The sequence below is a fragment of the Panthera tigris genome, chromosome F3, assembly GCF_018350195.1.
Source record: "Panthera tigris isolate Pti1 chromosome F3, P.tigris_Pti1_mat1.1, whole genome shotgun sequence".
Lineage (NCBI taxonomy): Eukaryota > Metazoa > Chordata > Mammalia > Carnivora > Felidae > Panthera > Panthera tigris.
Window position 1 is genome coordinate 60,521,291 of NC_056678.1, and position 13,975 is coordinate 60,535,265.

The 13,975-nt window shown below is 52.1% G+C and overlaps 1 protein-coding gene across 3 annotated transcripts in view; it reads left to right on the forward strand.

Annotated features, from left to right (window-relative positions):
• The window catches only part of RXRG (retinoid X receptor gamma), a 40,959-nt gene that overhangs the window by 8,187 nt on the left and 18,797 nt on the right, over positions 1 to 13,975 (forward strand). For 2 of the 3 annotated variants that reach the window (XM_042976383.1, XM_042976384.1), the window contains exon 2: positions 6,033 to 6,280. In XM_042976383.1, coding sequence (XP_042832317.1) covers positions 6,033 to 6,280 — 248 coding nt within the window. The remainder of the gene's footprint in view (positions 1 to 6,032; positions 6,281 to 13,975) is intronic. The other variant, XM_042976385.1, reaches the window with a different exon arrangement.

Below are 13,975 nucleotides of genomic sequence, written 5' to 3' on the forward strand. Positions count from 1 at the left end.
CTGGCTTGGGCTAAGCCCTCCACGTACATAATCTTCTATAATGGCCCTCGAGCCAGACACAGCCCCTCCCTCACAGCATCTACTGGATGGTGAATTATTGCACCTGCTACCCCAGGGCCCGTACTCCCAGGTGCTGTCCGCAGTCCGATGAGGTAGGCATTTGTGCCTCCGTTTCGGGTGAGAAAACTGCGGTTCCGAGAGGTTAGCTTCCTTGCTCAAGTTTATGGGACCGGACAGAGGTGCAGCCTTGAATCCGGCCAGGGACTTTTTGGCTTCGGAGTCTTGTATCGTGCACGGGCTGCATTCCAGACGCCGTCGTGCCGCGAGGCACACACCGACTTCAGCAATCATTGCAATCATCACAGCGTATGTGCCCCGCACAGCTTTGATTGCTGGTGACACTCAGCATCTCAGACTGAAGGTCTAACGCCGTCCAGTTGCCGAAAGCAGGGGCCCCTCGGAAAGTGGTCCAGACCCAGACCATGTCAGATCACTGGGACCCACGCTTCGTCTTTGAGATGCCCGTGGGCCGTCTCCTACCGCCCATGTGCGTGGAGCAGGGCTGGGAGGGGTCTTGGAGACCCCTGGGCAGAATGAGGCCCAGAAATATGAAAGATTTTTCTTAAGTGTCTGGCCAACAGAGAACAGAAATTCCTGGGAAAACGCACTAGCCCTTTCTCGTCAGATGAGTGAGTTTTTATTTTAAAAAGTCATTGCCGGAGCAAAGAGAATCAACTCTGTGGAGTAGAGGGTTTGTGCATTTCCCCGGCGTCGGGCCTCGGGCACAATCTGGCTGTGGCTAAAGAAGATTAGGAGGGTGTAGGGTCAGGGAGCAAGCAGGGGTGTGGGGGGGAGGGGGCAGGGGCCAGGGCGAACGGGGCTGAAGGGGCAAGAGGGAGACACTAGAGGAAACCGTGACTTTGGATCTGGACGAGAAACCAGGTTTCTGGAAACCGTCTAGGACCTTTTGGCTGTGGCTCCCCTGTGGCTATGAGAAAATGGAAAGAGAGGGAGGGAAGCCGGTAAAAGTGCCATCAACAGCTATGCTCTGGTGTCTGTCTGTGAGAACGGGTTAATTTTCCATTGGGAAGCACTTGGTCATTAGAGGCTTTCTCTCTGCTTCTTTTTCTTTTTCAAAAAAAAAAAAAAATTAATGTTCATTTTTGAGAGGGAGAGACAGAGCATCAACAGGCGAGGGGCAGGGAGAGAGGGAGACACAGAATCCCAAGCAGGCTCCAGGCTCGGAGCTGTCACCACAGAACCTGACACGGGGCTCAAACCCATGAACCGCGAGATCATGACCTGAGCTGAAGTCAGATGCTTAACTGACTGAGCCACCCAGGCGCCCCTCTTTCCACCTCTTCTAAAAACAAAGCTATTCATGTCTAAGAGCCACTGAGTCATGGGAGAGGCAAAGAGCCAAAATGGGATCGCGTAAGATGTATCTGTCTTTGTGAATTTTATTGAAAAAAAATTTTTTTAAGTTTATTTGTTTTATTTTGAGAGAGAGAGAGAGAGAGAGAGAGAGAGAATCCCAAACAGGCTCTGTGCTGTCAGGCTGGCAGCCTGGGGCCCAGTGCTGGGCGAATTTCTTTTTTGTTAAATGTAGCTTTAAAATAGCCCACCTCTTCTGGGTCACTGACTCAGCAGAAACACGCCATATTTAAGGCCGTTGCAAACCAAGCTTTAACTCTATTTCATTCTGTCTCAGCCATGCACCATTCTTTTTTTTTTTTTAATTTTTTTCAATGATTATTTATTTTTGAGAGACAGAGACAGAGCATGAGTGGGGGAGGGGCAGAGAGAGAGGGAGACACAGAATCCGAAACAGTCTCCAGGCTCCGAGCTGTCGGCACAGAGCCCGACGCGGGGCTTGAACCCACAAACCATGAGATCGTGACCTCAGCCGAAGCTGGACGCTTACCCGACTGAGCCCCCCAGGCGTCCCAGCCACACACCATTCAGAGCATCATGGTATATTCCGATTGTCCTAATATTATTATTATTAACAATAAAAGCAATATACTTTTTTTAAATTTTTTTTAAATTTTTTATTTTATTTATTTTTGAGACAGGGAGAGACAGAGCATGAACAGGGGAGGGTCAGAGAGAGGGAGACACAGAATCTGAAACAGGCTCCAGGCTCTGAGCTGTCTGCACAGAGCCCGACGCGGGGCTTGAACTCACAGACCGCGAGGTCATGACCTGAGCCAAAGTTGGCCGCTTAACCGACTGAGCTACCCAGGCGCCCCCAAAGCAATATACTTTTAATTTCAATCGCTCTCAGCCCATCTCCTTTTATTCCTGGAACAACTTGTGAGTTCCCCAAAGTCCACGTTTTCTGTATTTTTGTGCAGGTCAGTGTTTCCCTTACCCGTCATTCCCTCTGCGCACTCTTCCCGTGATCTTCTCCGGACCGAGTATCCTTTGTCCTAGGTCAGTTCACTCTCTTTTTGAAAACTTAAATAGCTATTTTTAGAAAGGCAATCTTGTACAAAAATAGAAGCCCAGTCACCTGCTATAAATAGAAGGAAACAGTAAAAGTAATTCTTAAACTCTTAATATTTTGTGACACCCACACCCACTTAAAATACCCCCGAAGGTGTCCCTCACCACCGCGTTACAGGCGGCACACCTCGGGAGCTCTTGGGTTGATGCGGGTGTGAAGCTAAGTGGTGTTCCTGTCTGTCCCACGGCTCTGGGCCTGCTGTCGGGGTGCAGAAGTGACAAGGCACAGACTCTCTGGGACCCACGCAAGCAGAGTAAAAAGGAGAGTTGCGGGGTCCTTTGGTCTGAAGCCAAAGCCGGAAGGGAACGGCCAGGGGGTCGGACGGCCGCTGTCCCAGTGGAGAGCAGGGCTCCTGGCCCGTCAAGACAGGCTGGCTTCCAACTCACCTGTCACATGTTATCTTAGTAACAGGCTCAAGATATACGTTGGCCTCTGTGAATGTCACAGCCTTCCTGGGCCTCAGAAGAGTCTAAAATTGTTCTTTCCAATCAGTGGCCATCTGGGAAGATTTTTGGTTTCTCCGGCTTGAGTTCTTGGAAGCTGCCCTTTTCTCCCTCTCCTTCAGATAAACTTGCAGCTTGAGATCACTTCGTAATTGAGTCATCTTGCACTTTGCGATATGGTGGCTCTCCCAGTCATCCTTGCTGTCCTTGCCAACACAGACCGGAGGCAGCGTGGGTTTCAGACCGACAGTTCGAATCTAGGCTCTATCACTTATCCCCCGGGCAGCGCCGGGTACCACGCTAGGGGTGGGGAAGCGAAAATGGACACTTCTCCCCTTCTCTCGGTTGAGTGGAAAAGCCAGGGCAATAAACAAATATGGCGACACAGTGGAATCAGTGCTAGGATAGGAGTAAACACAGGCTATTATGAGAAAACAGAAAAGGGCATCAGACGAGTCCGGGAACACCAGGGAAGGCTTCCTGGAGGAGGGGACACTTGACTTAGACCTTGAAGGAGGAATAAGAACGTCATGGAAATGGAGAGGAGAGCAAATCATCCTGGAACAGAGAGCAGCTTGGGGGCGGGGGGAGGCTGAGCCCCTGAAATGGTCCCCACAGGCTTATCGTCAGGAGGAAGTGAGTTAACGCATGGAATTTGCCTAATGCTATTCAGGATAGGTGGTAAGTGTCCGACCTGTTCATTTGAACCCCTTTGCCACTCCTCTGTGGACCCCTGGAAAGTGATTCATCCTCAGCCGTGCTACTGAATTTTTTTTTAATGTTTATTTATTTTTGAGAGAGAGAGAGAGAGACAGACAGACAGAGTGGGAGCAGAAGAGGGGCAGAGAGAGAGGGAGACCCAGAATCCGAAGCGGGCTCCAGGCTCCGAGCTGTCAGCGCAGAGCCCGACGCGGGGCTCGAACTCACGAATGGTGAGATCATGACCTGAGTGGAAGCTGGATGCTTAACTGACTGGGCTGCCCAGGCGCCCCCCATCAGCTGTGCTACTTAGAACAGGGTGATTGGGATTTATCTGTTAATGAGACATTTGTCCCTGATGGAGACTCCCCGGGTAGGATGATAGGAGGGTCAGAGCTTCCTTGGACGTGGGACTGGCTGTTCTCCCCCCAGAGAGACCTTAGGCGTGTTAGCAGAAGCTCAAGAGAAACTCTAGGCTGACATTTTTTCCAGTGGAATATTTATGTTTAAGAGTCTTTGCACAGAGAAAACATGAGCTCAAGGAAGTGTATCGACCCCCGTGTTCACTGCGGCATTATTTACAATCCCCAAGATGTGGAAATAACCTAGGTGTCATCAATGAGCAGGTAAAAGTTGTATATGTGATGGAGTATTATTCTGCCATCAGAAAGAGTGAACTCTTGTCGTCTGTGACAACACGGACGGACCTTGGGGGACTACGCCCAAGTGAAGTAAGTCGGACAGAGGAAGCCAGATCCTGTATGATCTCACTTATGTGGAATCTAATAATAATAATGAAAACACACTGAGCTCATAGCACCAGAGATCAGATTGGTGGTTGCCAGAGGTAAGGATAGGGGCGGGAGAAATGGGTGAAGGGAGTGAAAAGGTACAAACTTCTAGTCATAAAATAAGTAAGTTCTTGGGATGTGACGTCCAGCATGGTGACTATAGTTAATAGTACTGTACCGTATATTTGAAAGTTGCTGGGAGTAGATCTTAAAAGTTCTCATCATAAGAAAAAAAAACAAAAACCATTCAGGGCGGCTCAGTCAGTTGAGTGTCTGACTTCAGCTCAGATCGTGATCTCGCGGTTCGTGGGTTCGAGTCCCGCGTCGGGGTCGGCGCGGAGCCTGGAGCCCGGAGCCTGTTTGCTCTTCTGTGTCTCCCTCTGCTCGCGCTCGTCTCTGTCTCTCAAAAACAAATAAAACGTTAAAAAAAAACAACAACAAGAAAAAGCATTTCCAACTGTGTGTGGTGACGGATGTTAACTAGTCTTATTGAGGGTGATCATTTTGCAGTATAAACAAATACCGAATCATTCGGTTTTGCCCCTGAAACGAATACAATGTTGCGTGTCAATATCTCAATAATAAAAAAAGAATAGTACTTCTGACGTGCTCTGCTGCCCCCCAGCATTCAAAGGGGGCAGGCCCCCCCCCCCACGTATCTTGCTCCTAACACTACCCTTAGTGGCCCCTGATATCTCCCAAGACTTAGGAGAGCATCCTGCACGTAGTAGGTACTCAAGAGATACTCCTTGAGCGAACGGGGGACCACACAAGGAAGTAGCTCTATGACACAGGGTGGGCTGCCCTATCATTTTTCCAGTCTCTTCTTTGCTGCTCAGATCCTGAGGTGTAGAGCTCCTCTCTTAGGGAGAGCGTGTTCCGTGCTGGGCGCCTCAGATGACAGTGGGGCACCCTCCTTCTCTGTCATCTTGAGCTGCGACTGACCCTAAGGGAGCTTGGAGTCAGCTCAGCCTGGGAAAGATGGTAGCAGACAACCACGTGCCCAGGGGCTGTTCCGTGGACACCTGGAACCACAGCTCCCCGGGCCGCGAGGTCGAAAGGGTCTGGGCAGGCCCGTGCGCCCTTGCCTTCCTGGGCTCCTGTGGCCAGCAAGCCACGCGCGGCCATCGTGCGTCTTCTTCCCCGAGGGCTGGCAAAGCCCCGTGCGGTAGAGACAGGCAGGGCGAGGACTCTATAGGCACAAAGCTGCGAAAGAAACGGGCAGTCGAGGGCGTGACAACAGCGTCTGCTGCCCCGCTGTCATGGCGGAACGCGACCCCTGATGGCAGGGACGGGGTTCTCCCGGGCTCTGAAACCCCAGCACCTGGCATAGAACCTGTACCTCAGTCAGCGTTCACCGCACGTGAGTGAGTGATGTTCTGTCCTAGAGAAGGCCCTCTCCCTCTCTCTTCTTCATTTGCCTTTATTCTACGCGCTCAGTGGGGGTGTGAGCGCCTGGGGTTCGCGGATATGCAGTGGGGCTGGAAGGCGGGGAAGGGCACGGGAAACAAGCTGGGGGTGGTCTCTGTCCTCACAGGGGCCACCTCTGTGCCCCCCAGTCTCCCATCACCTTTGCTCTTCTCTTTCCAGGCTCCCCCGGCCACTCCAGCTCCACGTCTGTGAGCCCATTGACAGCCTTGTCCACAGGGAAGCCAATGGACAGCCACCCCAACTACACGGACACCCCCGTGAGTGCCCCACGGACTCTGAGCGCGGTGGGGACGCCCCTCAATGCCCTGGGCTCTCCATATAGAGTCATCGCCTCTGCCATGGGCCCACCCTCAGGAGCACTGGCTGCGCCTGCGGGAATCAATCTGGTTGCCCCGCCCAGCTCTCAGGTAGGTGCCCGTCCTCCCGTGGGACTTTCCAGCCACCCTGTATGGTGTCACCCGTGCCGCTCCTGGAGCCGGGCCAGCACTCGGTGGGTGCCTCCTGTGTACTTTCTGGGTCGTCTCTGCAGACGCGTCTCCTGCCGGACCTTCTTTAAGGGTGTCCTCAGGCGGGGGAGCCCCCGAGAACTGATGACGCCTCGTGATGGAGGAGACGGTGGCTCAGTGGTCACCCCTGTGGCTTAATGGTTCAGCCCTGGCACTGATCTCACCATCTCTGAGGGCTGTTTGTCATCCTTGGGACGGACCCCATCTGTTCTTCTCAATCTAATGAGTACTTATCAAGTCACTGAAGTGCCTGGTGCTCTCTTACATGCTGTGGTGGACGTGAAATGCTCAGGACATGGTCTTTGCTCTCTAGGAGCTTATAGTTGAGAGACGAATAGGTGGAGATGGCACACGGATAAATCCAGAACATGGCAGACTGTGTTATCTACCTGTTGTCTCTGAGATAGAGGAAAAGACTGGAAACTCAGGAAGGAAGGAAGCTTCACCCAATTCCTAGTGCTTCTGCTACAACAGAGGAGAGGGGGTGTGTGCATAGTAGACGCTGCTGTAGCATGGCCAGTCGCCTCTCCTTCCTTCTAGTAGTGTCGCAGTGAGGTCGGCAACCTTCCCTTCTTGTAGTGGTCAGCTGTTGCTGCAGTGATGCTGTGTAACAAACAGTCCTCAAGTTGTCATGGTGCACAAACGCACACATTTTTTTTGTGTGTGTGTGTGTGTTCCTCACTCACAAATTTATGTTGGCTGGGATGGCTCTGTTTCAGGTGGTAGGCGAGCTGGGCTAGGCTGCAGGCTGGGTGCAAGTCTGCTCCTCATGTCCCAGGCTGAAGGAGCTACTTGGGGCATGCTTTTCTCGTGGTGTCTCACGGGAGCACAAAGCCAAAACCAAACCAGAAAGGTACGGCGGAGTGTCTGCTCGCATCATGCCCACTGGTATCCCCTCGGCCTGAGAAAACTACACGGCTGACTCCAACATTGTGGGGCAGGGAAATAGGCTGTGACTATTTTAGCAGGAGATACACAGTGCAAAGGATGTGAAGAATTAGGAGCAATAATCCCATCCACCATGTGCTCCACTTATGGGTATCTCAGTTTGGGGCTGGTGCCATCTTGCCCCAAACGCCAGCACATCTAGAGGCAGGATTAGTAGGTCCTGAAGCTTCCTTGGGATTTCGAGTTTGGGAGAAGAGGCAGGACTCCCGTTGTGTCAGTCTTTCTACCGCAGGGAGAACTTCAGAGGCTATCCCCAGACCATCCCTTTCAAGAGGCTTCGTGTGCTCAGGGTCTGAAAGCAAAGCTGTGTGGAGTCACAGAACTCGAGAGCCAGTAACGGCTCCAGAAGGCTCTCGACTCAGGGATTTGAGAATCTGTAGAATACCTTGGGGGTCTTTGAGTGCGGGAGCCAGGGCCAGATGCACATAGATCAGCGGGGCTGGTGGGGTCTGCAGGGAGCCGCCCCCTTCCCTTGAAGCCGTTGCAATTCAAAGACGTGAAGCTTGCACAGGCCAAGCAAAGTACTCCTGTGGGTCGCATCTGGCTGGCCCTTTTCACCCCGACTTGTCATCTGATGGCTTCACCTATAGGATCTTCTTCGGAGTGTACGTTTCTCCCCTATCCCAGATCTTGGCCCTTGTGGAGCTGGTTAAAGCCCAGCTGAGAACCACGAATTCTGTCTAAGCCCTCATCCCACAAATGAAGTAACAGGACTCAGTGAGCTCAAGCGACACATCCAGCGTCTCCCAGCCAGTCAGCCGCAGAGCACGGGTTCGAGCCCAGGTGTCCTGACCCCCGCTCTGTGTTCATGACGCTGCATTCACCTGCTGCTGTGGTCTGTGCTGACTCAATCCGTGACCCCAAGATCTTCCGTTGGCCACCAAGGATTAAAAGATGAGTAATCCGGGCACCTGGGTGGCCCAGTTGGTTAAGTGTCCGACTCTTGATTTCAGCTCAGGTCACCATCTCACGGTTCTTTTTTTTTTTTTTTTCTTTTTAAATTTTTAAAAATGTTTTATTTATTTTTGAGACAGAGAGCGACAGAGCATGAGCAGGGGAGGGTCAGAGAGAGAGGGAGACACAGAAACAGAAGCAGGCTCCAGGCTCTGAGCCGGCAGCACAGAGCCTGACGCGGGGCTCGAACTCACAAACCGTGAGATCATGACCCGAGCCGAGGTCGGACGCTTCACCGACTGAGCCACCCAGGCGCCCCAACCGTCTCACGGTTCTTGAGTGCGAGCCCCACATGGGGGCTGCCCCTCCTCTGCTCACTCACTCACTCTCTGTCTCAAAATAAAGAAATCAAACTTGAAAAAAATGAAAGATGACTAATCAGTGCTCCTAAGGTGTCTCTTGCGGACGTGGCACGTCATGTGGGCAAATCGCAAGGCAGTGTCTTGTGGGCTATGGTGGGCTAAGAGCAGAACCGAAGGAGCAGAAGCCAAGGAGTCCGGACCTTCCCAGGCGTGTTTCCACGAGAGGAGCGGGGTCCAGACGGCCGGGGGATGGGCAGGTATTTATGCCAGCAGCGCTGGTGCCACGTAGCCTTCAGAACGTGAGACCCTGATGAGGTTGGTTTATTCACGCTCTTCCTTGTGAACGGACCCCAGGAAGGCAGGTCATAGCCAGTAGGCAAGAGACAGAAGGACACGTTGAAGCTCCGGGCTGCAAGGAAAGTCTTGCTGGGGCGTTCGTGGTCCTTCACGTAACTACTCACGGGGACCGACTTTGCGTCCGGCGGTACTTGATGCTCTCGTAGGTTCTGGGGAAAAGCGCGGAGCAAGGTGGCTGATGTCTTCACGTTCACGGCAGTTAGACCGCAGCAGGTGAGACGGAGACGAAACGAGCGAGCGAGGTGGTTTCACATAGCAATCGTTCTATCTGCGAAGAGGTGAGGCAGGGTGAGGTGACAGACAGTGACAGGGCCTGTGGGTGGGGAGTGGGCAAGGCCCCATCCTTCAAGGCTGCTTTTAGCAACCAGGCTCCGGTCTGATTGAGCCAAACCTAGCCGACACATTCGGCTTCACAGCCGTGTGAGTGGCAGGGACGCTCGCTATTCCTGGACCGTATGTCTGTACAGAGGGATTGGGGTTGAAAGGTCAGCTGAAAGCTTCGGTCCTGGCCAACTGGGCTGTGTGCAGAGGCCGAGGCCAAGTTTCACTCCGGGAGCTATATTAAGCTTGCCAAGCTCTGGGGGAGCTCAGCGGCCCCGGGACGCTGAACGGCGTCGTGGCCTCGGGCTCCAGACACGTTTCGCCTAATTAACCAGATGACACAGGACATCTAGGACCCTCGGTGTTAGCTGCGGTGAGTTGGACTCTGAACCACCTGGATAGACTGTCTATGCATCCTGCCTTCCTCGCCCAGGATGGGTCTGAGCGGGACCCGCACGGGAAGCGTGCTCCTCCTGTGACCTGGGTCTAGGGTAAGTGCAGTTTGCGGGGGGAGGGGAGGGGGTGCTCTGGTGTGGGAGCAGCAGGGCCGTGTCTCCTGTTCCCTGCCCTGTCGTTCCGGTGCTTGACCAAGTCTCTCTGCTCTTGTTGGACTTTCATTCGTGAGGAGTAAAGAGAACTGAACAGATACTCCGGACACGGGGACTGTGTAACCTTTCGCAAACCACTTAAGCTTATGTCTGTCCTCAGTTTCCTTTTCTCTTTCAGGGTAACATGCTTTATGAACGTTAAAGGAGCTATGATTTATAAAGTCACTTCTTAAGTGCTCTCTGGTGGCAGTAAGGTGGCATTATTATTATTATTATTATCATTATAATTATTATTATTATACCTAGGTGATATGCACCTCAGTGATTTACATTCTACCCCTATGGGATCTTTGCTCCCAGGGTATTCTCTTGCTGAGAAGTTCTAGAAAAGTTCATTTCAATAAGCATTCATTGAACCAGGCCCTGGAAGTAAAAAAAAAAAAAAAAAAAAAAATTATAAGGGTCCGTCTCTGCTGTGGGGCGCCTGGCTGGCTCAGTCAGCAGAGCGTGTGACTCTTGATCTCTGGGTTGTGAGTTTGAGCCCCACGTGGAGTGTAAAGATTACTTAAATAAATAAAACTTAAAAAAAGAAAAAGAGTCAGTCTGTGCTCTGGGGAGTATTTAAGTTGAGGGAGCAATTTCCAGAAACACCAAATATGTAGTTGGGAAGATATTTATGCAGCTTTCAGGCAAAATGATCAAGGCCACATTTTCCTGACTCTGTGTGTGTGTGTGTGTGTGTGTGTGAGTGAGAGAGAGAGAGAGAGAGAGAGAGAGAGAGAGAGAGAGATCTGTTGCCTGCACTTGGAAATAAGCCCTGAAAGTTCTTGGAAGGCCCCTACCTCTTTCTCCCCTCCTGAACCCTGCTGCTGGACCTGGGTTCTGTCCCTGATAATTCCTGCCCAGGTAGTACTTTCCTTTCAGATTTTTGTAGAGAATACTCAAATAATAAAAATTACGAATGTTGGAGTTGAAACAGACCTTAAAGGCTGTCTTGTTTAATGATTAAAAAAAATAAGCCATGAAGTCTTGTCTCCAAGAGAAAGCGTGTTTGGAAGGTTAATGTGTACGTTTTCTTTCTTTTAAAAAAATTTTTTTTTAAAGTTTACTTATTTATTTTGAGAGAGAGAAAGCATGAATGGGGGAGGGGCAGAGAGAGGAGAGAGAAAGAGAGAGAGAATCCCAAGCAGGCTCCGCACTGTCAGTGCAAAGCCTGATGCGGGGCTCAAACTCACAAACTGTGAGATCATGACCTGAGCCGATCGATACTGAACCGACTGAGCCCCCCAGGTGCCCCCTAATGTGCATGTTACAAACAGGTGTGGGTGAACTAGGAGGAGGAGATCTGAAGCCTTCTTGTTCACCTTCCCCGCTGCCCTGCCACGCACACTCTGAGTTGGAAAACCCACCGATCTAATCTGTAGATGAGGCAAAGGGTCTCTGACGCAGTGACCTGGTCAAGATCACGCAGTGAGGAGGGGGCTGGTCCCCACCAAACCCAGGGCTCCTCTCCCCCCTGTAGAAGGCGCAGGCTCCTTACTCCTCGTGACAAGGCCCTCTTCTAGATTAAAGCAGCGCCCCGTATACAGTCCGCTCCCTGGAAAAAGAGTGCCTGCCTGTGGCCTGGCAGGCCGGCCACGTCTCTGCGTTTAGTGGGATAATTTTGGCTGAAAGCAGCTCAGAAATGTGGGAGCTGATGTTCCGTGATGGCTCCGGGGCATCCAGGAAGCATTTGGTCCCTGGCCGAGTCTGCAAATGGAAGCCAGGCCAGTCAAGTGTGTTTCCACCCTGTTCTCGGGGAGCAGCCAGCCGCCTGGTGAACCCCCGCTCTGAAAAGTGCTCACTTCCGCGGGGCTGCTTCTAATGGAACCAGACAGCCAGGCGGGGGACTCGGGGGGCCAGGCAGCTAATGGGTTTGCGCTCTGGCGGGTGCCTTCTAGCCCGTCTGCCCTCGCTCGGAGCCCACATAAACCCCGAGCCAGCGAAGAGGCCAGTGGGTATCAGCCCTTCTGTCCCAACCCCTCCCTTCTGCCACCTGCCCACCCCCTGCCCCCATGACCCAGGAAGAGAAGGGGGGGGGGTGGCCGGCTCCCAGCTGGGAGAGAGAGGGCTCCCTACCAAGGAGGTGGGCCAGGAGGCTCAGAGACTCGGAGTCTCCTGCCACAGCAAGACAGAGCTTGTGGTAAAGGACTGGTCTGGGAGCCCAGCGCTGGAGCTCTGGCCTGTTAGCCTGGGGAGGCTCCGCGTCTCCCCGGGTGGCTCTGACAGCCCCCGTGTCTCTCTCCTGCAGGCTTTCCTCGAGCTGCCCCCCCCATTTATCTCCCCGAGGCGGAGTTTCGAGAGCAGGATTCCTCAGCCCAGAACCTCCCGTGGCTGCTCTTAATTGCTTCTCAAGATTAGATCCACTCTCCTTAGCCCAGCGGTCAGGCTTCAGGCCTCTGCCACAGCCCAGCCCCCGGCCTTGCCTCCCACCCCTGCAGCCCACAGGAACCCCTGGGCTTCCCCCAAGCCTTTGCTCTCAGAGCCTTTAGCCCGTGAGGGGCCCGTCCAAACCTGACCCACTTTTAAAGGCGGCCAAGGCCTAGCTCCAATGCCACCGCCTTCAGGAAGCCTTCCCAAATCTCCGTTGTTTGGGGTCTTTCCTTCCTAAACCATCCCAACTGACTTTTAATCTTGTCAATGGCCTTGAGGCGGTACTACATCCTCCTCCTTTCAGTATCCCCACGGTATTTCTGAACAAACACATGAATAAACCGCTCTAAGGCCTAGTTCCCTCATCTGGAAAATAGAACGACCTCATAGGGCTGTTGCAAGGATCAGGAGAGCAGTGAGCAGCGTGGGGAGTTTTCTATGGTGGGTGGGGCTAGCGGTGGGCGGGGCTCATGATGGGCGGGGCTAACAGCAGCAGTAACGGTACCTACTGTGTTTGGGCTGGAGATAGTGAGGCTGGTTCCACCGGACCTGGCTGTGGAAGGAGGAGGCGAGTGAGCGTCTCTTGAGCCTCAGGGGATGGCGGCCTCCTCCTCATTCCCATGCCCGTTCTCCTCCGTCTGAGGATTTGGGGACAGAGCCTCCTCAGTCAGCTAGCGGGTTCTTTCTCTGGGGTCGTCCCACCTCCAATGCTTCCATTTCATGGGTGGATCTAAGTGGTTAGCATCTGTGTCACTGAGGCACTCAAGGAAAGTTGTTGCCTAGAATTTACATCGATGGAAACCCCCCTCACCTGATTTCTGAAAAATAGACACATCTAAATATGTCCCTTATCTGAAGTGATGATAATGTATTATGACAACGTTAAATAATTTTCTGACCACCCCCTGCTCACCAAGAAATGGAATCATTTAACCCCTTTGGTGAATGTGGCCTCATTTACTACAGGATTCCCAGCACCTAGTAGACTGTTGGCTTATAAGAAACACTAGAATTCTTGTCTTGATCAACCAGATTTTATGGGAATGATAAAGGCCACAATTTATGGGACCCCTAATGTGTGCCAGGCACTGTGATGGGGATTTTACATCATTATCTCGTCGAGTCCTCCCAGTGACTACGTAAACTAGGTCTTACTAGGCTCATTTTCCAGATAAAGAAACTGAGGGTCGAAGAAGATTAGTAACTTCTTTGAAGTCACGCAGCCAATAAGGGCAGCTTGGGAGTTGGTCCCAGTTCCCTGGGACTCCCAAGCCATGTTTTTCCCACCATACCGGTGATTCCGAGCCCTGATGCACATAGCATTACCCAGGAAACCTGAAGAAACGTCAGTACCAATGGCCATCTGACCCATTGACTCAAGATTTCTGGGTGTGGATCCCTGGGATCAGTTTTTGTTGCAAGCTCCCAGGTGTACATCCAGGGTTGAGAACCACAGTATGATACCAAAACAAAGCCAAATACTGGCTACAAGTTCTAGATGTCCTGTCTTAGCCTTGTAAAGAGAGGGGGGAGGGGAGAGGAAGAGAGAGAATTCTCCCATCCCATGTGTGTTTTCACCCTTCACACAAATTAATTTTTAAAAATTCCCGGTGACTTTGACTTTGAAGCAAGGAGCTGAAGGCTGTCTTGTGTTTTCTGCATCCCATAGAGCACTTGACCCAAGTCTCTGCCCATCTCCTGTGCTCAATAAATATTTGCTTAGTGAATTGAAAAGCTGGTAAATTTAAAAGGAA